Raw genomic sequence first — 27,333 nt, forward strand, 5'->3', positions numbered from 1 at the left:
TTAGTTGTTATCTACCTTAGCAACCGAAAGCCTACTTGTGGACCCTCTGGCCTTTGCTTGTCCATTTTTTGGCTAATAAATGAGACTAGCATATGGGAACAGAAACGTAGATTGAAAATTAACCCACCTCAGAAGATAATATAATATATAGTTCTGGAATAGGATGCCAAAACAAGTACCTCAAGTATAGTCATAGCATGATATATCAAATCAAGTATATCTTCAACGGTAAGATTAGTAATTAAAAGCATTATATATAATAAATAAATGCACAACTGACAATCTTAGAATTAACAATGCGTTTGGATATCTAAAGAGGCAAATTAAATACAGGAAGAAAACACATTTAGATTACGGTAGAAGTGTCCATATACATCACTACAAAGAAATACCCATCAAATTATTATTATTTTTTTTTTTTAAAAAGCATGAAAGTTAAGGTGCTCACACTTTTTTTTTTTTCTTTTTTTAAAAAGGAATACATTATATTCCTTGTGATAATGACTAACAGTAGGTATGGATATAGAGAGAAGCAGGCTAATTAAGTAAGCTAAAAAATGATGGGCAAAAAGGGTGGACGAGAAAGAGAGAAAAAGAAGAAAGAGAGAGCTGGAAATAAGGGGAAATGCTGGGAAAGTAGAGGCAATAAAAGACAAAGTCTGAGCTTCAAATGCACGCATGCTTTGGCTACTCGCTCGCACCAACTTCCTTCCTTACTCCTGAGTCTTGAGTTGAGACATGCCAACCTGTTTTCTTTCCGACTCCTTTATTTCTTTCTCCAATCTACTCTACTTTTTTCTTTACACTAATCTTATACTATCAGATTTTTGAAGCATTAATGGTTCTTTTCCTTTTCTTGTCTTTTTTCCCCGGATATAAGGGGGAAAAATATACCAAAATATAGAAAAATTCACAAATGTCATGAATAATAAGTAAAGAACTAATATCCTGACGGGCTTCTTCCAACATATGGATACTATTTCTTTTCTGTTTCTTTTCTTTTTTTTTTGCTTTTTCAAGCCCCTAGAATTAATTTTGCTGGGAGATTTTGAAAAGGCAGTTAAATTCAATTTATGTGAGAGAATTAAAGAGAGAAAAAGAATTGAATGGAAATTGCGAAAATGTGAAAAATAATGAAGATAATATTATTTAATAAGGCAATGCTGTTGCTCTTATTTAGACCTCATTAATAATTACTAGTAGGAGTTTGAAGTTGACAACAAAAGAACAATTCCAACTTATATCAATTATCAAATCGTGGATGTATTTATTATTATGCTATGCCTTGACATTCTTTAAAGATTATTTTCATCAGTATTAACGTGACATCCCGACTCGGTAAAACAATCCTAAGAGGGAGGATAGAGCGAAACTCCTGACTAGCTTCTAGGATGACAGGCTAGCTAGGGTAGTGGAATGCGAGACAGAGGAATGAATCGAATCATATATTGAAAAGAGGGAAACTAATCATTAGATGCGCCTTTTGGTGGAATGGCTGGAGAGTTGGAAGAATTCCAGGGTTAAGCGTGCTCGCTTAACGGAAATCCTAGGATGGGTGACTTCTTGAGAAGTTTCTCATACTCACCAGAGGAATTGTCCGCTTTGGATCAAGCCAAGATCTGCACGAACTGTATAAAAATAAAAAAAATATATCGAGATTGAGTTTATTCTGATTATTTATTTATAATAAAAAAATATAATTTGAAATTTAGTTTATTCAGGTTGATGTATAAATTATTAAAAAAAAAAAAAATTAACATGTAATAAATAAAATTCTTTTAACATGTAATGCGCATAAATATCAATATTTTTCTATGTAGAAAAAAAAAAGATTTATTCAATTTTCCCTTATTATGATCTAAACACCACAATTATTATACAAGAAATAAAGAGACCAAATCTCAAACTTTAGTGATAAACTAGCTAATAACCAATCATTGCATGCGAAATCTATTTGTCATAGAAACTAAATTTGTATTATAAAAAATATAAATATAGGTAGCCAAGCTTTGTACAAAAATGAAGTCGAAAAATCAACGTCACATAATTGAGGACAAAAATATGAATGGCTGACCGGAAACCCTGGACTTGCAGATTACATGTTCTTCAAGGCCCCATAAGCACAGACATGTAGGTCACCATTTTACATAGTTGTAATATTGCTTAATCTTATAATATTCGAGTATATTATACTGTGTAGAGACAGGTAGTGGGTCTTTGTCACTCCAGTTCAGTGCGAGCCAGATAAGATTATACACTCCTCTCCTCTCTGCTCTGCTTAACCCTAACCTCCCAATTTCTTTTTACATATACAAATTAAACAGTACCATGCAAAGCCATTTTAATTAACTAAGATTTAACCTTTAGATCACTGTAGTCTCCTCACGCTCGGACTGACCTAGAAATGCAATTTATATTAAACTATATAGTTCATTCAAAAAAGAAAAAAAGAAATTAACTTCAAAATGCCCTTAGCACAAATAAAAAATTTGGAAAATTTTCACAAATCATTTCTTATAGCTTGGCTCCTAGCGATCTCTAGGGATCAGCTGATAGCTAGCTCTCAATACTATTCTCCTCTCTATATCTTCAAGCCCTTCTCTTCTCTCTTAAATTTGTCTTTCATTCATACACTGTGTTTGTAACAGCAAGCAGCTAAGGCTAAGCACAATCCTTAATTGGTCTACAAATTTTTGATGGCTGCTCAACATGAAAGTTATAAGCCAACAGTTACTATTACAAAGAGGGTACCTGTATATCCAAAAACTTTGCACCCTCCAAAAATTCTCAATCTATCCAACTTAGACAGGCAGTGTCCTATGCTCATGTACTTGGTTTTCTTTTACAAGCCTTCTCATGCTTACAACAACTTGTCTTTAAACTCAGTTTTTAGTAGCTTGAAATCTGGCTTGGAAGTGACCTTGTCAATCTGGTACCCGGCAGCAGGTAGGTTAAACCTGAATCCAAATGATGGGAAGCTCAATCTCTGGTGCAACAACCAAGGTGCACTTCTAATTGAAGCACTCACTCAAGTCAAGATCTCAGACCTTGGAGACCTCTCTCAGTACAATGATTTCCTTGAAAATTTGGTTTTTAAGCCTGTTTTTGATGGAAACTTCTCTGATATGCCTTTAGTGGTTGCGCAGGTGCTCTTCTTATGTGATATTTCCATGTTTTTGACATGGGTTTTCCTTAGGGTTTCATATATATCTTTTTTTTTTAACTAGGGCTTCATATAATTGTTTACTTTTCTTTCTTAAACTGTCTCAAATTTCATTTACCTGGAAACACCTCCAGTATCCATACACAAAGAAAATAGATCCATCACCATGTCAATTATCAAGAAACTGATTAATATTTTGATAATTTAACCTTAATTTGTTTGATTAACTGAGGATATATGTATATGTTATAACTGCAGGTGACAAAATTTAAGTGTGGAGGGTATTCGGTGGGCATAGGCACGAGCCATTCCTTATTTGACGGACCAGCCACCTTTGATTTTCTGTGTGCATGGGCTTCGAATTCTGCAATAATGAAAGAGAAAGCTAGACACTATCAGTTACAGAAACCAGTCCATGACAGAGGGCCACTTCTCCAAGTGGGCAATTATCATGCCCCAAAACCCAACAGAATAATGAGAGCTGCAGCTATTGATCATCTTTATCAGTTGATACAACAAGCCGTTGCCGATCATCCTCAGATTAATAGTCCAAACCCTAATTACGTTCTGAAGACTTTTCATCTCACTGCTGCAATGATAGAGAATCTCAAGAGGAAACTGTTAGGCAGCTTCTCATGTTCATCCTTTGAAGCAGTCACAGCTCATCTATGGAAGGTAATTAATTAATTTTTTTAATCTCTTGTATAAATCACATATATTAATCATTCTGAAAAATGGAATATATATGCACACACAGAGAGAATAATGAAGATAAAGGGAGATTTTTAACCTGATAAGGAGACAAATATTTGCTTCATGAAGCTGACTCTACACAGATATTCAATCATATGGGAGACAAATTTATAAGCTGAAATTGACTATGCAGAGTTATTGTCTATAGAAACTTTACACCATAAACACAAATAACTGTTCATGTGAGCTGGGCAAGACAAGAAACGAGTACTAAATAAATATCATTTAAAAAAAAAAAAAAACGAGATTGTACCAAATATAATTAAATTCATACGGACATGCATGATATGTAATAGGATTGGAATTATGATTAGAATTTGGAAAACTAAAATAGTAAAATGCCGGCTAGGTTAAATCTTGCTCCGAGGAGTAATTAACAAATTCATTAACAATTAATAATTATATTAGCTTAGTCTAGTAGTTGAGCACACAATATAACCCATGATTGGTGATCGGAGGATCGAGTGGTAGAGCCAAACATCAATTAGGGATTAGTAGTACCAAAAACAAAAAAATAATATTCATATTTATATTCATTTGATAATTGAATTTGTAATGAGTTGAGCTTATTTTTCTCGATATTAGCCGCACTATTATTTTTTAGTAATATGATATTTTGAAATACATTATAAACCTAGGTAATTGATTTTTTAATTCTTCCTTGAATAAAATTATACACACCTAATATATACACATGAAATTTCATATATGATTAATTAAGCATCTCCAAATAGAAGTTATGCCTATAAAAGTCATATCCATTGAAATGTTCAAACTCAGGCCAGGACGAAGGCTTTAGGAGTAAGAAAGGAGAAAATGGTGTGCCTGCAATTTGCTGTGGATACAAGGAACAAGGTGGTCCCGTCACTGCCGAAGGGTTTTAGCGGCAATGCTTATGTTCTGGCATCAATTGCACTAAGAGCCGGGGAATTAGAAGAAGGAAGCCATGAAATGATAATCGGGAAGATAAAAGAAGCAAAGATGTCTGTTAATGCAGAGTATGTGATTGCATATATGGAGGCTCTTGAAGGACCTCAAGGCAATCTCCCACCTCTGAAGGAATTGACAATGGTTTCTGATTGGACAAGAATGCCATTTCACAAGGTTGACTTTCTAAATGGAGATGCATCTTATGCTTCCCCTCTTGTCTCTCCAATTCCTCAGGTTGCATATTTTATGCAGAATCCAATTGACATGAGGGGCATTGATGTCAGGATTGGTTTGCCTCCCCAAGCTCTAGATGCTTTCACCCATTATTTCCTCTCATAAATCTGCTATATAAATTTCAAGCATCCACCTTCATATTAATATTATATATGAGTACTTGACTAGAAATCAACTTCTCTCTTTTTGCCTGAAATGATTACATATTAACACAGTTGTTAATCAAGAGTTAGTTTTTAGATAACTCATAAGGAACTGTCTTTTGTTTAAAAGGCAAGAGTCTTGAACCCATTTTCTTGTTGTAATAATAATAGTGGGAAGCACTTTCTTTAATGTGGGTCCTGTTGTAATCTCAAGATAAGAATAAATTATTTTGCAGAAGAGCTAAATAGTAAAAGGCGAGTCAACATGTAAAAACAAGAAGCAAAATCCTCAAATAATGTACTTCTGGCCCCATTATAAAAAATATGCATTTTCTATAGTTCAAAAGCAAAGATGCTCCTAGAAATTTTCATAGATTATTGTATGGCTAACTGGAAAAATTTGCTCTGCTAAAAATAGGACCACTATTAGTAACATACAACTGTCTATAGAAAATGTAGGGAGTGGAATCCATAGATAAATGATGTATAAATTACATACGAAGGGGGGCAAAAAAAAAAAAAAAAAGGCATGTGCTTGCTTCCAAGGCAGATCATTCTCATTGGGGATTTCGGCAGCTGATATCTGCTTTAGATGCACGTCCTAAGAGAATATGCACCAAAGCCAAATTCTCCTTCTGCAAATGTCACCTTATCTTGTTCCTGCACCACCGAAATTAATGTTAACAGATGCCTAAAACAAGAGCTGATTAGGAAATCAAAGCCACATAAGGAATGTTCAAAATAAGGTAAACTGAGTATGCTTCTTTGATAAAATAAATATAACATAAACAGGTGTTTAGCTCTATCAACAATTTAAGACAATCATATAGCAAAACTGGAAAGAAAACCTAGTGATTGCTTTGAAACTCACAGGGGGTTACTTAGAAAACTAACACTATCCTAGCAGCAGACAGAATACACATATTCACATGAATCCTGCTGCTCCATTAAGTTTGTTCTGTGGTTACATTTTCAAAAAACTTCATTGTTACGTAATCATTTGACAAAAATTAAGAATCATCTGAAGCACATATCAATAATTTCACTATAAAAAGCCTACAAAGGCAATTCAATTCTCCATCTCTCCCTCTCTCTCTCTCTCTCTCTCTCTCTCTCTCTCTAAATTGATTGCCAGGAGGTGATGATACTATAGATGTCTTAGTTTTTAATCCCGAGTGTGCTGTAGTTGCAACGGCTGTACATCTGGCAAGCTTCCTAGACATTATAGGAGGTATCTGATATACCTAAGTAGGCCATTGTTAAGAATTTTTGGCACACCTTCAACAACTGTAAGTGCACTTGTCTACCAAATACTACTCCATGTAGACTCACAGTAAAAATGATACTGTGGTAGCTCTATTTTTGACTCCAGAGAAGTCAAAAAGAGCCAAGCAGACAGTTTGTTCATTAAAGAATAGTATCAAGTCCCTAAACATGAAACAAAATGATGTTTATAGAATATGGACCCTCCCTCTATAACACTCAACAAGATATATTTGCAGCAATTTTAATTCGTAACAAGAGCTACATGGCCAAGGAAAAAAGAAAGCGTAGTGCTTGGCATTTTTTTTTTATGGATACAGGAAAAGAAACTTCATTGAGAAAGCAAGAAATAAGTGTAAACCATAGAGGACGAGTCTTATGTAAGTTTAACATATGAAGTTGGCGCATTCGTCAATAGCTACACTATATTTTTAGAATATGACAAGCAACACAATTCAATACACAATTCAATAGCTAAACTCTCAACAACCTGCAAAAGCAGGTTCTAATGAGGTACCATTTGGAAATTACAAAACATTAAAATATTAAAGTTACATGTTCAAAAGAAAGCAAGACAATCAAAAAAAATTATGCAGCTTACAGCTGAAAAGTTACCATGTGGGCTTTTAATGTAATAAACCATCACAAACATATCATGAATTTCCTTGTTATTTTTTAAATCAATTGAAAATTGGTACCACTTACTAATGCACCTAGAAAATATTTATTTTGACCTTGTTCCTTGAGCATAGGCATATAGCAGATTCTTTCATTGAGCAGTTAAGCTAAGAAATATCATGCAAATATCATTTACAGCCAAGATACAACAGAGAACAAAAAGTCCCAAAAGAAATTCATAGTTGCACATGGATATGAATAACTTACCTGTTTCACCATTACACTCGCCAAATCTTCCAAAGAGCCAAAATTATTAGAAACATAACTGCCTTGTGGCTTCTGTTGGCCTACCCCATACCCTTCATTTGATCTAATTAGCGTCTCCATAGCCAAATTTTCAACCTCATTATGCTTCATCAAAGACGAATCAATAAAATTTGATTGCCTTTCTGAATTGAAGCTTGTGGTTCTGTGGAAAATTGCATTATTTGGGTCAAAATTCTGGCCCATTGGAATTGCAACACCAGGAATAGGAACTCCTGAGTTTACTGAACTACATACAGCATTGGTCTGAAAAGTGGCATCTTGCCTCTGATCATCCCACCCTTGTGGGGCATTATTAATTATTTGTCCAGAATTATTTCTAATTGAAGTTACTTGGCACTGTAAATCCAACTTAGAGTCGTGCAAGTCAATTGGCAGTGTAGAAATGGATGAGACATCAGGATTGTTCGCACTTTGCAAAGCCGTTGTTGACATTCTATCTCTGATGTTGTTAGGGTGCAAAGTAGATTGTTTAAAGCAGTCATTTAAGGAAAAAGAATTTGATTGAACCCCAGTTGACTGAACAGCATTTGACCAGCTGTCATTACAAGTACGATTATCCGGAAAATGAGTAGAAATTCCTGAATCTAAGGAGGTCACAGAAAGAGAAGTTTGTTTTACAAACTTTTGGACATCTTGAGCCCCTTGAGCATTGCCTTCTAACATTAGGGGTTTGTTTGAGACACCAAGGAAAGGATTGTTTGAACTGCCAGCCATTGTTTTTGTATCTGGGAAGCCATTGGAAACAGAGAAAGCACCTGTATTATTAATATCAGTAGGAAGTTCTCTGATATAGGCAACGCCCTTGTTAGCTTGTATTTGATCAAGTTCTAATGCCATTGGCATCCCTTGAAGCACAGTCCCATCATTTCCAGCATGTCCAATTGGCTGGAAGTGACCCTGACTATTATTCAGGTGGCCTGTTGTTTGCAAATGACCTAATTGAATCACTCCAGGAGAAGGAAGACCACGCATACCAAGAGCAGCAGAAGAATTCAACCTACCAAGCATCCCGCTTGGTGGGAGAGATCTGAAAGTTGCATTATGAAATTGCCCAGTTCCAGCCAAATTGTGGAATCCAAGTCCATTCGCAGAACCAATTTGCAAATAGGAAGCATCTGTACTGCCTAAAGCTGCCACCATATTAGCTTGCTGATTTGCCACAGTGCTGATCCTTTTTAGGTATAGCCTATATTTCTGCAACCACGAAATAATTTGATTAACTATATGAATCAATATGCTACTTTATCATGAAATGAGGCAGGAGAGATAAGCATTTACCTGGAGATGGCTTGCAACATTTTCTCTAGTAAGCTTCTCAACATTCATCAAATCAAGAATCTTTTTAGGCACAGCTTCTGCATCGACACCAAGAAAAACTGAAATATACAACTACAACAACGATACCAAAATGAAAGGCTTCACCCATTCATAGATTTACCACGACAAATAAACGATCTAAGAATTAACCATTAATTGGTAAGATTGCTTGGTTTAATTGATTGGTGAATATCAAAAAAATATGCAAATAATTCAAATAGTTGAGTAATGTCCTAGACCAAATATTACACCAATGTGGTTTTAAAACCTCAATATTCATTGGAGTTGCACAAAAAAGAAGAAGAAAAATAAAGCATGTGTGCACATGCTTGCAAGTCCACACGTGCAAGCATGAACATGCCCAAAGCAGTTGAGTATCAAATGCATAATAGGATATCCAATAGCTCAAATACTTATTTTCTGATGAAGAGTTAAAGACATACTGTCAATTCCTAGCTGATTAACAGCTGCAACAAACTTGCGATGCAGCTCCACTGACCAAACGACCCGTGGTTTCTTTTGGGTTGTTGGGTCCTCATTTTCATGCCCATTTTCATCACGATCGTCATCCTCATCTTCATTCTGATCCTTCCTTTTTTTATTGATCTTCTGATCTGTTGTGGCTTCACCATTTCCATACTGAGTCCTGTCTTGGTTATCAAAGTTATTCCGATCTTTGTTATCAAATTTTCTCCTAATTACATGTTGCCAGATGTTCTTTAACTCCTCCATGCGAACAGGCTTCAGCAAATAATCACAGGCCCCATGGCTAATCCCCTTCATAACAAGTTTTGGATCACCATTTGCCGACAGCACTACAAAAATTTCAATATTTTCAAGTAGAATCAAAACTTGGTTGAACACAGCGTCCTGCAAATATGTTTCTATAATCTAATAATGCAAGCATGCTGCATGAGTAATTGTGCTACCCAGATTATAAAACTGAACAGAACATGGCCCCAGTAGTCAGCTTTAGTATCAACTTACAATATGATTCTGCACAAACTAATTCAGAGAACAATAGAAATATACAATACTGCAAATTCAGGAATGCACAAAGTTAAAAATTTTCAATTTTTTTGCTGAAAAGTTTAATAATACATGTAGAATCTGAAACACGTCTTCGATTAACAAAACCAAGCAAAGACCATGTGTAGTGTTTTTGGCTTACTTATGACAGGTAGGTCCATCTCAAGCCCCACAAGCTCCAGCAATTTAAAACCATCCATGTCAGGCATATGGACATCACTGATAACCAGGTCAAACTTGTTCTTGTTTGCTCTTAGCAACTCCAATGCTGAAACCGCTTGATTTGTCACGGTAACTGCAGAATCCACAATCCGCATTGACTAAAATCAACTTGCAAAATCCATCACCATAATCAACTAAACCATATGAAACAATGAATCAAATGTGATCATGTAAAATCAATTGAGTTATATGTGATTATCAGGGTGGGGAAATCCAGAAATGAATCATACGCAATAAATACGAGATATTGGAAACTTAAGCAGAGAACACATCTACATAAAAATCTTTACTTAAAAACGATGGCCAAAAAAGAAGAAAAAGAAAATCTAACCCCAGAGAACTAAGAAACCAACAGTACATGTGCAATAAACTCAGTAGATCCAACAGTTTCAATAAGTATAGACCACGTGAAATGAAATCACGGAAAGCTAGAGAGAGACAGTTAAGATCCAAAAGCGGAGCGCTACTGCAAACTCTATCACAATAATGAAAAATAAAATCTTGTTAAAGTAGCTGCGTATTTGAGGGCCCATCTCCCAAAAGATAGAAATGCAATACAGAAAACACACTTGTAAAAGAAAACAATGCGAATAAAACCAAGAGAGAAATAGAGTTCTAATTAAGCCAATAGTTCGTATAGATTTCATATTATACACACTATTTATACAAATTGCCAAATGAAGAACAAGATCATATTGAACTAAATTACCGAATGGACATCTAAAATGAATTATCCAGTCAGTGAATAAAAATAAAAAATTTTGAATTTCAAATTCGAAAACCCAATTCCGAAAACTCATAAACAATTTAGTTAAATAATGCAAAAAACAGAAACAGAGAACAAAAAAAAAAAAAAAAAAAAAAAACGAACATATAAAAGAACAAACCGTGATATTGGCATCGACGAAGCAGAGTCTCTAGCAGCAAGAGACAAGTTGGGTCATCGTCAACTGCCAAAACCCGCATGCCAATGGGAAACTGGTCTTTGGCTTCTCCAATTCCTTGCTCCACAGTCATTTTCTCTCTTTCCTTCTTGGGTTGAATGAAATTTGACAAAAAAAATGAAAGAGAATAATAAGAGGATATATTCCTGTTCTACTGAGGCTTCAACCTTAGATTCAACAAAACCCAGAAATCATAATAAGAGCAGAGATTAACAAAATGAGAAATTTAAGGGAGAAGGTGATTAAGGAATGTGAATGGTGAAGATGACTACGGAGAAAGAGAAAGAGAAAGAGAAAGAGGACTTAAAAAATAAAACAGTAACTATCATTCTCTTGCCTTAACTGTGAAAAAAAGAAAGAATATGGAAACTACGCTTTGGACGGTGATTCTGCTGAACAACTTCACTGAATTCATTTCTTTTACCAATTTTGGTTGCTTGCGCGTACTTCCCACGCGATGTGGTTTTAGCTATAATTAGGATCATAATCATAATATTAGTAATAATATGGAGATTATGTCGTCTAATTTTATTTATTAACCTAATAAGAAAATGTAAAAGCTTGAAATTGCTGGGCATAATATCCACGAAGAAAATCTAGTTGGAATAATTGAATCGTTATTTCAGGAATTCCATTTTTTTTTTTTTTAAATATAATTCCAAAACGTTTGTTTAACCATAAATTACAATTTAATACCTTAATTTAAGGATTACATTTAAAACTTACCATATACTTTGTTTTTTGAAAAACTTATATTATAATTTTTTTTTTTTAAGAAAAAACTTATTATATTTTTCATATAGCTTAATTGCTTAGAATTCTAGCACTGACTACGAATGAAATTCTTTAATTAAAAAAAGAGACTACCAATGAAATCCAATTATTTTGATAAATAAATTCATATTTTTATTCAATTATTTAAAAATATTAAATGGACTAATCAATATAATTAAAATTTTATTAATTAATTATAATAAAACACAATTTTTATTAATAATGCAGTATTTTTAAAGCATTCATATTGATAAATTAAAATTTTATTATCTTTTTTTTTTTTTACAATTTTATATTATTATCTTTTAGTAATGGTATAAAGAAAATTTAATTCGGTTTTATCAGGTTAAGTTAAAGTCACCGCTCCCTATTTCTTACGCAAAACCAAAAGGCAACCACAAGCTTAAGCGTGGCCAACTATTTATTTTAAAATCTATATTTTTATTTTATTTTAAGGGTTCTTCTTTTTATGAGACCTAAAAAGCCCTTTTAATTTTAGGGCCCTAAAGACAAACCCATTATTATAATATCACACATGAACATGATTCAGTGGGCATCGATGTCTATGACACAACAAAGGTTAAAATTGCAATTATTGCCCATTGAATCAATTCAAGCTTTAGTGAAAATACACTACACAAAACGACTAATCCTTTCAACCTGTTTAATCCATCCTAGTGGGTAGTATAGTGACATCTTTCACTAATACTTTTTTTTTCTTTTTGTTTTATTTTAAATCGTGTCTAGCAGAATTTGTGCCATTTAGCAACGGTCTTAAAAAAAAAAAAAACGGTGTTTGTTATAAATTAACGATATCCAAATAATAATTTATCCCAAAAATAGAAATTCTAGGTAGTATGCAAGCTTTGTAAACAAGGAAGGATGAAATTGGGAAGTGGTCCAATGCATTTTTATTGCTGATTAGAAAGCAACTTTGAGAAGTTGATAAGGACGGTGATTTCTGCAATTGAAATAGACTTGACATTTCACATTTCTATTTGGTTCAATAACAAGTCTTTTTCTTACTTATGGAAACTACACTACAAAGTGGAACAAATTATTCATCCGCCGACCCAAACACTCTCACTCACTTTCAGTATATATATACTCACGTTTTAATTTACTAATTAACATATTTTGTTCATATAGTTAATCATATGTAAATTATTATTTATTAATTTTTGGATCATTATTTTTTATAAGGGAAATTTCAATATTTCCATTCATGCAAGAACACGCAGAGAAAAAGAGGTTAGTCGAGTGAAAGGTAAAAGCTTGAATGAATTAAAGTTACCTTGCAGTTAAAGTACATAATGGACCAATAACGTGGTAGTTGGAGTAGTAAGAAATCTCAATTTCTGTAAGGGTTAAAATACGAGTTTAATATCTGGGAACCGTAATTTGCCAAAAAAATTTTATAAACGACCTCAATACTCATAAGAGTTCGAACATAAATTCGACCCTGAAAAGTGCATTTTGCTGGGAGGGAGAAAGGGAAATTGTAATGAGAAATAAATCATAGAAGAAATTAGTGAAAGAAAAGGCAGCAAATCAGCAGGCAGTTGAATGCCCACTTTTATGTGTGGCATGTTAGTGGAGACGACTATAGAGTAGTAGTAGTAGTAGTAGTAGTATATATGTGGGTTCCATGTAATTAAGCTTAGGATTATATTCACAAATCTTAATCAATCTTTGATGACCATCTATGATAAATATTGCCAAGTGAAAAATTAATTATCTATTATAATTAAAAAGCTTCATTAATTGTTATTGTTGTTGGGAATTGATTCCAAATGGCAGCCACATAATATGGGGTAGACACGCAATGAAATGTGGATACATGCAAGATCCCAATAATTAAATTTATAATATGATTATCCAACGCACCAACATTTGACTGTCCAATAATATTAAGTTTTGCATGACGAACACAACCCTCTCTACATATTATTGCTGCATGCTACATATATAATATGTATACCTTCAAGATTCATGTTGGGTGCCAAATCTTCAGATTCCTTTTCCTTTTTCAAAGTCATGAGTTTTCCTTACCATCATTTTTAAGATGTAAGATATATATATATATATATATATATATAGAGAGAGAGAGAGAGAGAGAGAGAGAGAGAGAGAGTATATCATTAATATATAGTGGATGCTTACGAACATAAGATACTGTGGGTTTTTGAGTATATATATATATATATGACCTAATAATGTTGTCTCCCATGAGGGACATATATGTATATGATATTGTAACCCTAAGTATAAAACCATATACATATACCAAAGGGGTTCCTGTGAATTGAAAATGGAAATGTACAATTAATTTCTTCCTACTTAAAGGTTTTTTTTTTTAAATTATTTTATTTTCTTTATATCATGTGCTGGCTTAATATAGAATGCAAAGTGGAATGAATACGCGGTTGAATTCGTAAAAATGAATTGTAATTTACCTGTAAGATGAATGTTTTGAAATCTGCAATTATTAGTGTTAAAAGAATTTTATTTAAATATCGATTTTGTCCAAATACAAAAAACCCATGTAAAAAAATGAGATTGAGTTGCCTGAGTCTATGACTCCATTTATAAACCAAATCAATGAAAATATAAATTTTTATTGTAATGAAAATATTTCTGATCATACATTGAAAAAAAAAAAGTATAAATAATTTTAATAAATTTCTATTTTCATTGATTTGGTCTGTAGACGAGCTAATAAGTAAGCATTTTTCAAAAAAAAAAAAAGATGGAATTGAAAATTTATTTATTTTCATTCAACTTTTAATAATAAAAGAAGCAAGTGTATTGATTTCTAAAATTTTGTGCCCCTTCGAGTAAAGAATATCATTGCCTACACAACCCTAATTTTATTTTACTTTCTTACATCGTGGAAAAAGAGAAGAAAAATCATTAAAGAAAAATGTTGGAAGTAAAACTCATAACTCTTAAGAATATTCGAAATAATTAAAATTTGCTCTTTTATTAAATTAATTAATGTTTGGAACATTGGTCTTACTCATTGAATAAAAAACAAAAAGTTGTAGTGGTGGCGCAAATCGAACCAAAATAGAATTATTCAATTTAGTTATATAATAACAAGAACCAAAATAGAATTATTCAAAATAGAATTATTCAAATCTAACCAAAATTTTTGTCTTAACTCCTATAAAAAAACAATTTCGTCATTGCTATATCCTGTTATTAATTTCAAGATAAAACTTGCATTCAAGAAATAAATTATATAATAAATACAAATAATGATAATACAGGTTGATAATCAAAAAAAAAAAAAAAATTGAAATTGTTTCATCCTTCGCGTCTCAAATGATTCTCACCAAATTGAATAATGGTCCCATGCTTTTAAAGCTGTTTCAAAATAAAAATAAAAAATAAAAAATAAAAGTTAGCTATTTGCGGAAAAAATACTCATGAAAAAGTATAGTCGTAACTCTTTAGAAAGCAAATTCAATTTTACCTTGTTTTGGAAGAGTCCAGTTCTTGTCTTGGCCCAAAGCCCAAAAGAAATATCCGCCTAAGCCCTGTGACCGAGCAAACCGGATCTTGCGATCCACGGACATAGTATCATCATACCCGATCCAAGAATCTCCAGCAACAGAATAATAAAACACTGCTTCACCATCAAAATGAACTACTCCCTCGTTTTCATTATTAAAATCTATAATCTCACTATAACCTAAAACGCCATCTCCTGGTCCAACACCTACAGCTACTGCTCCAACCCCATTAACGTTTGGATCTCTGAGCTTCCATGTCCGCCCGTACAAAGGCACTCCCATCACAATCTTTTCCCTCAACACGCCGGATCCGATCCATGAACCGATACCGTAACTAGTACTTAGAATACTATTATTATCATATAAAGCTGAATTTGGGCCAGTGAAATTTTCCCATGATCCATGATAATCATAACACATAGGATTAATCCAATCAAGAAAATTATTTATAGCTTGAACAGGGTAAGACCTATTTTCTCCATAGTTAGTAAATTCTGAAGCATAATAAACTGCAGCTGAAAGCAAGAGAGGCAGTTTTCCACTAGTTCTAGCTTCATAATCTATAGCCTCTCTCCATTCTTGAAGTAGAAAAGCAAGATTTACCATTTCCTGATTATTAGCAGGAGATTCCCAGTCAAGATCAAGACCGTCAAATCCATAATTCCTAGCAACTTCAATGGTTGAGTTGATGAAAACTGCTCTCGTTTGATTGTTACTTGACATTATTGAAAAATATTTTGTTTGGTTTTCATCAGCACCTCCAATGGAAAACAGAGTTTTGATATTAGGGTTTTTAGCACGAAGCGTGTTAATGAAGTCAGGTATAGTTTGTTGATCGAGAGGTGTAATATTAACCTTGAAGGTGGAAGAATCAAGTAAAAGAAAAGCATAGTAAATATGAGTGAAATATGACGTGTCAATATTTGATGGTACAAGTCCATTGAATGAAGGCCAGTAGGCTGCTTTGATTCCTTGACCGTAATAAACCACCGAGAACGGCGGCTGTGCTGGTCCTGGCGGGGTATTAGCACTAGGGGTTGGCGGCTTAGCCGGATAAGTAGGGGTTGCAGGGTAAGAAGGAGAAGTTGGAGTAGCTGAAGGAGGATACGAAGGCGGAGACCAGGCTGGCGGAGCTATTGGATCCGCCGGAGAAGCAGGCGTTGCAGGGTAAGTAGGAGAAGCAGGCATTCCAGGGTAAGTAGGAGAAGTAGGTGTAGCAGACGGAGCCGGAGACCAGGCTGACTGAGCTATTGGATCCGACGGAGAAGCAGGCGTTGCAGGGTAAGTAGGAGAAGCAGGCATTCCAGGGTAAGTAGGAGAAGTAGGTATAGCAGACGGAGCCGGAGCCGGAGACCAGGCTGGCGGAGCTATTGGATACGCCGGAGAAGCAGGCGTTGCAGGGTAAGTAGGAGAAGCAGGCATTCCAGGGTAAGTAGGAGAAGTAGGTGGAGCAGGGGCTATTCTAATTCTTGGAGAGTAGGAAGGAGTAGCACGCGAAGGTGAATAAGACACGGAAGGAGAAGGAGATAGAGAAATGGACTCAGAATTGGCAATTGCAATGTATAAAAACAAAAAGATTAGAGGTGAAAGTATGATGATTTTAGGACTAGCCATGGTTAAGGAATTAATGGGATGGTTTAACTAATTTTGGATGCAAATTTATAAATAAAGAGTTTCATATACAGTTAAAAACTTTGCTTAGGTACATAAATTGCAATTAGGGTTGTGATTAAATTAATTTAATTTACATAGAACATGTCATTAGCATTTAATTAGAGGGAATAAGTAGCAAGCAAGTATGACCAAATAGATACAGCCACTAAGGGAGGGACAAAATTGAGGGCACAAAGAGAAGAGCTTTGATAGTTTCGATATGACCTAACAAAGTTCATAAATAAAACCAAACCAACCACCACGTCCGGCGTCATACTGACTGTGAAAGGTTTGAAGAACAAAGGAATAATGAGCTATTGTTTGTCTATTGTGAATAGACAAAATAAAGACGAGTCACAAATAGGAAGACATGTATAAATTAAGTCAAAATAGCTTCAAAAGGTCCACACCCATCTAGGATCCAAAAATGAGTCCAATTTATACTTGGACATGGGCTTTTGACTCATATTGTATGGGCCCAATTCCATCATTTAGCTATAATTAAATCAAAATTTTATCTGGATTTTCATTCTCAAATTTTGCCCACGTCTATTTGTATATTTGACGAGATCTCATGGGCTTTTACCCTTTCTATAGATCATTCGTTTATTTTCTTAACCCCAGTCCAGTAAATAATTCTAATAATTCCATTAATACTGTCAATCAGGCGGTAATCTAATTGGTCTTTCTCATTTATATGAGGAGTGATAGATTTCAAGTTCGAATCCTCTCGACTATGATTATTTTCATTAATTTAGTGAGTCAAGCCTGTACTTTTATATACTATAAAGATTTACCCTATACACAATATAAATGATTCCTATTAGATAAAACATGTATAAGAAAATGGGTAAATAAATAATAATTGGATTGCACATCAAAGAGGAGTAATTCCAATGAACAATGATGAAATGGAAAGAAGATAAAAAATTCAATGCTTCCAACTTAGCCATGTCATTTCAGACATGATGGAAAAGAGAGGGAGAATGAAAAAACCCAAGTGTGTGATGCGGTTTGAGAAGCATAATATATAGTGATCTTCTGTTGTCCTCTTTCAACTATTTTAATTGATGTCTTCTTCATGGATACTTCTTCTTTTGGGTTCTCAAGTACAAACTTGTTTTAGAAGACAAAGAGATCTCATAAAGAGATTTTTTTTTTTTTCTTTTTACAACAGCAATTAAATATATATATATTTGCATTAATCTTTAACAACAAACTACTAACACTAATAATTATCTAACCACTTAGCTTAATTAAGTATTCTAATTCAACATCCAACTCGTTGGTCTTATACTCTTCTTCTCATTGGTACATTCATATAATAAAGTGAACACAAAAAAATAGGATTTGGTTCAAATCGGTTTAGATATGTAAATAGTTCATGTGGTGGTGGTGTGTTTTTTAATTAAATAACGATTCAAACGAGTTGATAATCAACCGCGGGTATTAATAACGGGTAGCCGATTGAAATTTTTATCATCCAGTATCTCTTTTTTCAATGTGGCTTTGGGATTGGCTGAAACAAGTTGGATAAAATTGGCAAATACTTTTTTCAATATTGACATATTAAATTATATTTATTATTTAGAAAGTGAAAGCCAAAGCCAAGATTATGCATATCTCAAGGGTTAATTTGGAATTTGCTGGTATGTAACGAATAAATAATAATAATAATAGCAATGCAAAAGGTTTGCAATTACCACTAAACAAGTTTATCATTGCCTATATGGCTCCACTTCAGCTTCACCATTATTCTATGTCGGCCATTTAGGACAGGCTACACAGAAAAATCCTTAGGATGATACACTACCCTTCTAAGGAAGCAGTGGAAGTGGGCCCTTCCTACGTGGCAAATTTTTAGTACTAAAGCTCCAATTCCGTTGGCTCTACGGTACTAACTAGCTAGCCATTTTCATTCGTAGCCGAATCTAAATTTTTAGGGTTCAATAATTTCAATCCGTAAATCCCTTCCTTACAAATCATTAAAAATCCTTTTCTTAATATGTTACGAGAAATAAATTAATATTTATTATTAGTTCATAATAAATTTATTCAAGAACTCAAATTTATCCAACCTGATTTACATAATAATACGAAATAAACACAAAATGTATTTTGACTTGGATGAATCTAACTCCAACACATCCTCAAATATTTTTTCATTATTTAAATAAAGATATATACTTTTTCATGTGCATTCCAACTCATTCTTAAATAAATATATTGATATTAATAGCTTTTCCAACAAAGCAATGACATCTATACCCAGTATATGAATCCACTTTACGCATCAAATTAATTTAAAAAATAATTTTTTAAATCAAATGAGAGCATTTTTTACTGTATAAAAGAAAAACATGACAAAATAATAATAATTTTTTAAAAAACTCTCTTAATTGATTTGGTGTAGGGAATAGTCTCATGCAGGGAGTGTAGGCAAAATCTTATCCTCATGCGAAATAATCTTAATTGATTGAACAATGGAGAACTGTTGGATAGTTATGATGACCATCTAAATAATTGGAACGAGTAGTTATAGCATAGAAGATATTACACTGAATAGCAGTGTCAAACTGGTGTCGGAATTGATGTTTCTGTTAGGCAAAGCACATACCTATACAGCGAACACCCATGAAAAGAGATGACCCACGAATATATAAAAGTAAAGAGAAAAATACATTTGAACTAACGATCAGTAAGATAGCACCATGGATGATGGAATTGAAAGTACACACGAAGGAGAGGGTTGTGTGGTCTACACAGCAAGGCCAGTTTGTCTCCCCATAATTGAAGCAAGGCACTTGCATATGTAATAGTGCAAGTCCAAGTTTGTTTCTTTTCTAATTTTTGTTGCTTTTCATGGACAGGCAATAGATTTGTATGTGGGGACACAGACTTCTTATAATCAAATGAAATCCATGTAGTAGGAACATCAAAGTAGTGGGATTCCAATGAAAGAGCGCAAGTGTACATGTGTGTCACTATAACTAAACCTAACATTCCCTAATTTTAAATAGCTCTCGATCTGTATATTTTCTTCTCTGTACAGAACGAACCAAAAAAATTAAAGGACTTTCCTTTCTTTTTCTCCTTTTTGAAACTCAAAAAGTTGTTCTTTCCCATGGAATCAAAAACGAAAGAACAAAGTCTCTCAGAGGCATTAATAAAGGAGGAAGAGCAAGAACTTGTTAAAGAATTAGAAGAAGAAGAAGAACAGCAAGAAGATCAAGGTCAAGAAAAGGCTATTCCTTCATTTATATTGGATCTAAAGCTAACTAGAAGCGATTCCAATCATGGGCTTAATCAAGAACTCAATCTTATAGATTGCATCAATATGGATTCATCATCAGAAAACCCCGATGTTGAGCAGAGAGTATTTTCATGCAACTATTGTCAGAGAAAATTCCATAGCTCACAAGCGCTAGGAGGACACCAAAATGCCCATAAAAGAGAAAGAACACTAGCCAAACGAGGACAAAAGATAGGAGCACATATAGCAGCTTCTCTAGCAGCTTTCGGCCACAATCCTTACCTGCACCACCATTATTATTCAAGCATGGCTTCTCTCCCTCTCCATGGTGCATATGGCAGATCCCTTGGAATTCAAGTTCACTCTAAGATCCATAAGCCTTGTCAAATATCCTCCTCCGACGGGTTTGGAAGTATTTATGGACATGGCAGGTGGTCTAGGCTCCCTATTGGCCAACAACCAGCTGTAAGAAAGCTGTCAACGGACAATCATCATGCGAATGCAACAACAACAACAATAACATCACCACCACCACCTGCACTGTCACGTGCCGGTGTCGGTAGGTTCAACCTAGAAGATAAGAGTAAGATCATGGCTTCTCCAGCCGACCAGGGAATTGATAGTAATTATTGGTTAGCAGGCACCGTTCATTTAAAGACTAATCAAGATGAGTTGCAGAAACTTGACTTAACACTCAAGCTTTAACTGCATTTTCTGTTTCTTAGTATTTTTTTTGTACGTTTCTTTTGGAATCATGTTATGTAAATATGATTATACAAGGAATGCTTAAATATTTTCTGTTTTAGGTCATGTTAAGAACTCCCTCTTAAGTTTTCTATACTTTACTTAAGTCTATAAATAGAACAGAGATAAAGATTCTCCTTTCTCCATTTCTTGTGTACTTCAGATATTTATCGTAAACAGGATGCATTTTCAATCACTCGCAGGCGCTCCAAATGAAAAATTAGAAAATATGAAAGAATTTTTGAAATGGGATTCGTTCAAAAGTGGAACAGGATAGGGTAAATTATACCAACATTACATGGATGCAGTATCATGTCTAAATAAAGTGACAAAATATAGGATATCATGACAATTGAAAATTAGGAAGATCTTTGTATTATTCACAAGAAAGATCATAAAAGCTATTGCTTCTATTATGGACAGCGTGAAGCTGTCAACTAGACATGAATATATTATTGTAGAATTTCAAACCGAACTTGCTAGTGGGATAAACTTCATCAGTAGTGCAATTTAAAATTTATGGAAGAAACTGTTCTTTTGTCTTCACACAAGTCAGGTTAATATTTGGATTAAGACTTGCTCCATTATTTAACTTCATTGAACAGTCAGTTTGTTTGTCCATTTCCAAGTGGCGTGTAAGATGTCTTTTTCAAAAACTGATCAGTAAATCTGGGGAAGATTTCATTGTATTTAATATGCAATTTAATCCCATAGCCTAGTCAGCTTGTACTGAATCACATTTTACACAGTTTCTTTTATGTACTTTATTCTGTTTCAGCTTTCAGGGCTTTACTTTTACAAGTTAAAACCTAACTTGGCCCCGCCGAGGAGGTGTTTTTAGACGGCCACAGCATCCTCTTTTTTAGCTTTAAAAGTGAGATTTCAATAACCAATAATAAAAAACATCAATACAAAGCAAAGTAAGGTATTGGCTGGCTAGCACCTTTCGAAAGCTAAAGCAGAGCATATTATTGTATGGAATAATGGGAGTTGACAAAAAACTGATACTTAACCTTTTATGTTTTTCTGGAGTTCTTTCACCAAGAGGAACACCCAGCATCAAAGACTCCCATTTGCAGAACTGAAATTAAGAACTCAAAAACTCAATTCATCATCATAAAAATTTAATCTTTATATTAAAACTAATTAAGACAAGATAATGTCGAACTCAATGAATGCTATATCAACAGAAAGAACATGGTTAACCGTTTAAGACAATGGTGCAATAATTCAACGCATGCTATTATTCTAAGGAACACAGTGCAATGATAACAACAAAATAATGAAGCATCAAAGGCTAATAAAGTGTTGGAGCCTGTTATACAAATACAATCACTGGATGAGGGGCCCTGACTTACTTTTGCAACTCTTATGTCCCGCAAATTGAAAAGGAATATATAATTGTGTTATTTTAATCTACCCAACTACAGAATATCCCAGAGTCAATAAGCCTCTACCCCAAAACAGAGCAAAAACGACAATTAGGTACACCAACTCCACAAAACTGAGCTCCGAATGACCTTGCTCTGCACTTCGTTTTCAGAGAGATCTAGTAAAGTCCGTTTAGCAAAATTTGATAGATGGTGTTAGTTACACATAAAATCTCTATTCTCCGGAGAAGATAACAAATAACAACACGAAAAAGTACTATAAAAAATAACAGAAAATGGTCAAAATGATGAGTGTTCAGTCGAAATTTTTTAACTTGATCTTGGCAAGAAACGTTATGACAAGAGTCGAATAACTTTACCGCTGCCTACAATCCAATTAAGATCACATCAAATCAGGACATCTTCTACTTGCACCAGATTTAGTTACTAGTGGATCTGAACTATAATACCATCAATATTTTCAACTTTACCACAATTAAATGATTTTATATGATTTCGCCACAGGATTATAACAAGAGAACTACTAAATGCTTTAACGTTCTCTGCAATCTAACAGCAGTAACAGATTCCATTTTCAGTATTTCACAGCAAGAAGTAATCGAGCAATCTTCTTTTATTCAAAAATTTGCAAATAAAAATTAAAAAGACAGTAATCTGATGTTACAGAAGCCAGCCTTTCCAAGATTTACAGATGTACGTGCACTTCACATAAGGAAATAACAGTACCAGTCACCCAAATTTTGGGTTCTAAAATAGTGCTTTTGCCACATCCCGAATCAATTACATATGCACGAATTTGTGTTAGTCTTAATGTGCAAGCATCTAAAAGGAAAAATTCTGCTTGATACACTTTTAACCTATCAGAATTCAGAACCCAGTGAGTTATAGCTAGCTGCGCTTGATGTGACATCCTAAATCAGTTAATCTGCTCGACCTATCCAGCAGTGTGACATCGTTTGAGCACAAACAGCAATCATATTATGATTGCACGGACAATTGGTTGAATGAAGCAGTGTCAACATAACCCTGAATATGGCAGTCAAGCAGTATTAAGACACACGGACACCCTTCCGATGAGCCTATTTAGGTGTCCACAGTCCACAACCAATGTATATGGTGACGGAAGTTGAAGTTTCAAGGATGCTCTAATTAATTGCATATAATTTGCAACATTTTCAAGCGGGACTAGTTTTGGGCTCCCAGAGATTCTGCTCGGTATGACTATGTTGAAGAAAGCAGAGGAATTTTTATGCCAGATTCATCATGCAGAACGGTGGAATATATATAATCATGTAGCTTAGAAGCCTGAAAACTTGAATAGACTAAACAATTATGTATACACTTAAACCTTTCCGCTTTCATTGGAAAAAAAAAAAAAAAGAGATTTGATAGTGTGAATGAAAAACAAGATAAGTGATTCAATCATCTATTATTACAAATTTCCTTAATTAATTTGCATATCATTAGCATTTCAAAGAATGCGAATCACGTGGTTTAAGAACAAATTCAATCCATTCTCATTTCACATAGCACAATCATCCGTGAGGATGCACACTAAAATCGGGCACTTTGTCATACTTTTGGGACTCTTGATACGGGTGGGCCAATGCCTCAAGACCAAGTTAGGATAAGAGGTCACAAGCAAAGATACTCCTGTAAAAGGAAGACATATATAAAGGACAAAACCAAAGGCATGTAGGAAAGGGAAGCAAGCGTGTGAGAATTGAGTAAAGCTCATCGTGCTAAAGAGCAAGATGGACATGCAATTAAAGTTCTAGTGGGTCATACATAAACAAAAGAATCTAATTGATCCTAACATAAAATGTAAAACACAAAGTCCAAAAATTCTAGCCAACCATGTGGAAACAACTTTGGCGAGCATATATTTCAACAGATCAACATGATGCCATATCCAATTGTAAATGTCCTCCTCTCCACTATCTAAGATGAGCAAGAGCACTAAGCAATGAGAAAAAGCAATGTTGGAGGGACTGACTTCCTGTCTGTGGTTCCAGTCAACTTATGTCTTTGAAATTCCAACATTCTTTGAACCTCTTTAGGCCATTATGAAAGTAAATATTGCAAGAACTCTCCTAAAGGCATCAATTTGATCTATTGAGCTCTATTCACTTGATCTCAGAACCCTTTAATGCTTCAACCTGCAAAACCAGCTAAACTAAAGTATATGCCAGTTAACCCACATCCAGGAAGAGAATAACAGTAATACACTCTTCATTTATATTCAAGATGATGCTACTTAATTTCCGAGTCTATACAGTAATGTTTTCTCCCCATAACTCAAAATGACAATTAGGATGAATTTAACTTGCCAACTGCTCCAATAAACAATGAATCTCGTGTTTTCAGGTAATTGCTTCTGACTGCAGCCTATTACTTATGGTAATCTCTCGATTTCCATATTTAACCACCAGGGAAAAATAGGAAAAGCAACAAACCACAGATGTGGAAGCTTGGGCGTGAGAAGTACTGAGAATCCTACTCCTGCCATATTATTGCATTATGCAGTAACTCACAAGACTCAAATTTCCACATTTACGGTGGCAAATACAAGACTACCATGCGTCAATTGATGATCCCTTCCATTCCTATCATAGGCCCTCAAATTGTAACATTTTCACCTTTCCATTCATTGATAGAATCTCCACTCTGATTTAGAATATATAACAGAAAATTCTGTCAACAAGTTATTAATGTAGCTTGCCACAAAAATCAAACCAGAAGTAGCACTTCTTTGAGATGTGTTACCAAAAAAGGATCTAAGTTACGATAGGGAACAGGGGAAATTGAACCAGAGAAAAAGAGGACCCAAACAAGGCAGGAAAGGGATTTAACGCACGTCAATGTTGGAAATAAAAGTATTGATAACCAGCAACCCAAGGTTGACTGTCCAGCAGGAAGCCGACGAATTTTGGCTGATGGCAAGTTGGCAACAGCACTTTTAGTACTTCCCAGCGTGCACAAACCAATTTCTGATAGAACAGCAAGTTATCTGTCTACTATTGGTCCCCTTTACAGACAAAAGACCTTACCAATGCCAAAGTGTTCGCTTCTTAGTACTTGCATATGGGAGTCCCGCTTAAAAGAAGTGCTGAGTCCAGTGGCATTGTGCATTATGTACGCCTTTAACAACAATGAAGATTATTAATACTGAAATATTCCTGCAGCTTTATAGCTTTGAGACTCAATCATTAGCTTAAAAAAGAAAAGAAAATCCTCGAGAAGCCAACAATTGGCATATTATATTTCACAATTGAGCTACACACATTGCATAATCCCCAGTCCCATCGAATCAAACTTTAAAGCCAGTCTTACAGAAGGCACTGTAAAAGAAAAACCTCTATTTTTTGACAAAAGACTTGACCTTTCCAAACCATCGGATAAGTTCAGCTCTATCCTTATTCATCATATATTCATGCAAGAAAACAGAAAGTTTATCATTTACCCCCCTTTCCTCCAAGAACTCACGAAATCTATTCTGAAGCTGGCGATTCAAACTCCTGAAAGAAAAAAAAAATCAAGCAAAGCCAATTCAGTAAATGTCAAGTCACAACCAAAAAAAAAAAAAAAAAAAAAAAAATCGCAAAAACAGTGAAACAAGACAAAGGGGAAAAAAACAAACAAAAACGAAAACCATACCTAAAATTAGGTCCCATATAAGGCCTAGCCGGTGTATTGTCACGGCTGAGCAAGTAAACTTTCCGAATCTCCAAACAATCAGGCCATGCTGAGCACAAAAACTCCAACGCATCGCCACCATCTCCCTTGGAGATATCAACAAGCACACTAATGTGGACGCGCACATCTTCACCTGAGCTATCTTCCCCAGTATTGGGAACAGTTTCATAACCATCAAACATTGTAACTTCAAGTTTAATATCTTCACAATAACTAAATGTTCTTCTCATTGTCATCCACTGCTCTCCCGGTCGATCTTGTACATCAAATGAATCAAATTTGGTTGCAGGCTATATAATTCCAGGATTAGGAGAGAAATTAGAAACGAATGTGAGATTATTAGAAAATTAGGAGAATTAAGACTACGAACCTGGTGAGGAGGAGCATACTCGGACTGGTAATCGATCTCGTTGTGGAGGATTCGGAGAATGTTAGCTTCGAAGGTGGATTTGGTAATTTTGTCAGCTTTGTAGGGTCTGGATTGGAGAAAGAGAGATGAGATGGCGTTTCGACATTGGAGATGAGAAAGAGAAAGAGAAGAAGAAGAGAGAATTGTCCTCCGAACAGTTCGAATTAAGCGAGACATTGAAGTGGTAATCAATTGCCGGTGAGGGATCAATGAGGTTTTTTTTTTCCCTTTTTTTGAAAAGGAAGGTCAGTGAGGGTTTAAGCAACGGGGTTTAGAAGTGACAGCCACCGTGACCGGGAGAGTCGGACAGTTCAATGAGACTTTTATGCGTGTGAGCGCTTTTAGAAGGGAACCTTGACGGAAATCTTTCTGACTGTCTAATAAACCTGTGAACTGTCGATGTCGTTTTGGGTTCAAAGCTTGATATAGGTCCATCTTAAATGCTAGCGTTTGGATTGAAAGCCTTCTGGTCATGTATTAGCATTTGGGTTTGAGACCAAGCCCAAAAACACAGAAGCCAGGGCCCATGGATCTTCATACGGTCAACCGCGTGCTCACATTATTCATTCAACTGGCTCGACTGTAAAAACGCACGTGCTGTGTACCGCATGCGTGAATCTTAAAACTGCATATAATTTGACTGTGCGTGGACCCTACTTATCCGACATCCACTGCCTATAATAATTTATCCTTGTCTCTTGCCGGACTATAATAATGCGCATCATAATACTCTCCATTTTTTTTTTTTCTCTTTTTTTTTCTTTCATACATTTCTTTTTTTTTTTTTTACCTCTAAATGTCATGTCACTTGGATCCGACCCAATCCGAAACAAATATCAATTGGATAACAGATTTTAAGTTTTCTTTTATAATTATTACTATATAATATTTAGAAGTTAGATAGGTAATATAAAATTGTTACTTTCTTAATATTGAATTAAGGACAGAAAAT

At 34.6% G+C, this 27,333-nt stretch overlaps 5 protein-coding genes across 6 annotated transcripts; 2 read left to right on the forward strand and 3 right to left on the reverse strand.

The window, feature by feature from the left end:
- The first annotated feature begins 2,458 nt into the window (after positions 1–2,458).
- On the forward strand, positions 2,459–5,324 carry LOC105637573 (HXXXD-type acyl-transferase family protein). The gene is made up of 3 exons (XM_012221065.4): positions 2,459–3,146; positions 3,422–3,838; positions 4,697–5,324. The coding sequence occupies exons 1-3, from the start codon at positions 2,697–2,699 to the stop codon at positions 5,183–5,185; spliced, it is 1,356 nt and encodes a 451-aa protein (XP_012076455.1). The 5' UTR covers positions 2,459–2,696; the 3' UTR covers positions 5,186–5,324.
- Positions 5,325–5,598: 274 nt separating this feature from the next.
- Positions 5,599–11,326, reverse strand: LOC105637574 (two-component response regulator ARR12). 2 transcript variants are annotated; one of them, XM_089724936.1, is made up of 6 exons: positions 10,887–11,326; positions 9,920–10,072; positions 9,192–9,563; positions 8,710–8,786; positions 7,372–8,625; positions 5,599–5,883 (listed from the first exon to the last, which is right to left on the reverse strand). In XM_089724936.1, exons 1-6 carry the CDS (start codon positions 11,014–11,016, stop codon positions 5,812–5,814), a joined length of 2,058 nt encoding a protein of 685 aa, XP_089581062.1. In that variant the 5' UTR covers positions 11,017–11,326; the 3' UTR covers positions 5,599–5,811. The 2 variants fall into 2 exon arrangements, with proteins under 2 accessions (XP_089581062.1, XP_089581063.1); XM_089724937.1 differs by lacking the exon at positions 10,887–11,326 and adding an exon at positions 10,331–10,669.
- A 3,618-nt stretch (positions 11,327–14,944) lies between these two features.
- LOC105638318 (class V chitinase CHIT5a) lies at positions 14,945–16,864 on the reverse strand. The gene is made up of 2 exons (XM_089724635.1): positions 15,196–16,864; positions 14,945–15,086 (listed from the first exon to the last, which is right to left on the reverse strand). Exons 1-2 carry the CDS (start codon positions 16,847–16,849, stop codon positions 15,052–15,054), a joined length of 1,689 nt encoding a protein of 562 aa, XP_089580761.1. The 5' UTR covers positions 16,850–16,864; the 3' UTR covers positions 14,945–15,051.
- A 2,844-nt stretch (positions 16,865–19,708) lies between these two features.
- LOC105637576 (C2H2 and C2HC zinc fingers superfamily protein) lies at positions 19,709–20,951 on the forward strand. The gene has a single exon (XM_012221068.4). It carries the CDS (start codon positions 20,013–20,015, stop codon positions 20,844–20,846), a length of 834 nt encoding a protein of 277 aa, XP_012076458.1. The 5' UTR covers positions 19,709–20,012; the 3' UTR covers positions 20,847–20,951.
- Positions 20,952–25,508: 4,557 nt separating this feature from the next.
- On the reverse strand, positions 25,509–26,778 carry LOC105637577 (Mitochondrial glycoprotein family protein). The gene is made up of 3 exons (XM_012221069.4): positions 26,343–26,778; positions 25,934–26,262; positions 25,509–25,794 (listed from the first exon to the last, which is right to left on the reverse strand). Exons 1-3 carry the CDS (start codon positions 26,556–26,558, stop codon positions 25,635–25,637), a joined length of 705 nt encoding a protein of 234 aa, XP_012076459.1. The 5' UTR covers positions 26,559–26,778; the 3' UTR covers positions 25,509–25,634.
- Positions 26,779–27,333: the final 555 nt, after the last annotated feature.

This window comes from Jatropha curcas, chromosome 8, assembly GCF_041381405.1.
Source record: "Jatropha curcas cultivar XTBG-Jc1 chromosome 8, XTBG_Jcur_1.0, whole genome shotgun sequence".
NCBI classification, from domain to species: domain Eukaryota; kingdom Viridiplantae; phylum Streptophyta; class Magnoliopsida; order Malpighiales; family Euphorbiaceae; genus Jatropha; species Jatropha curcas.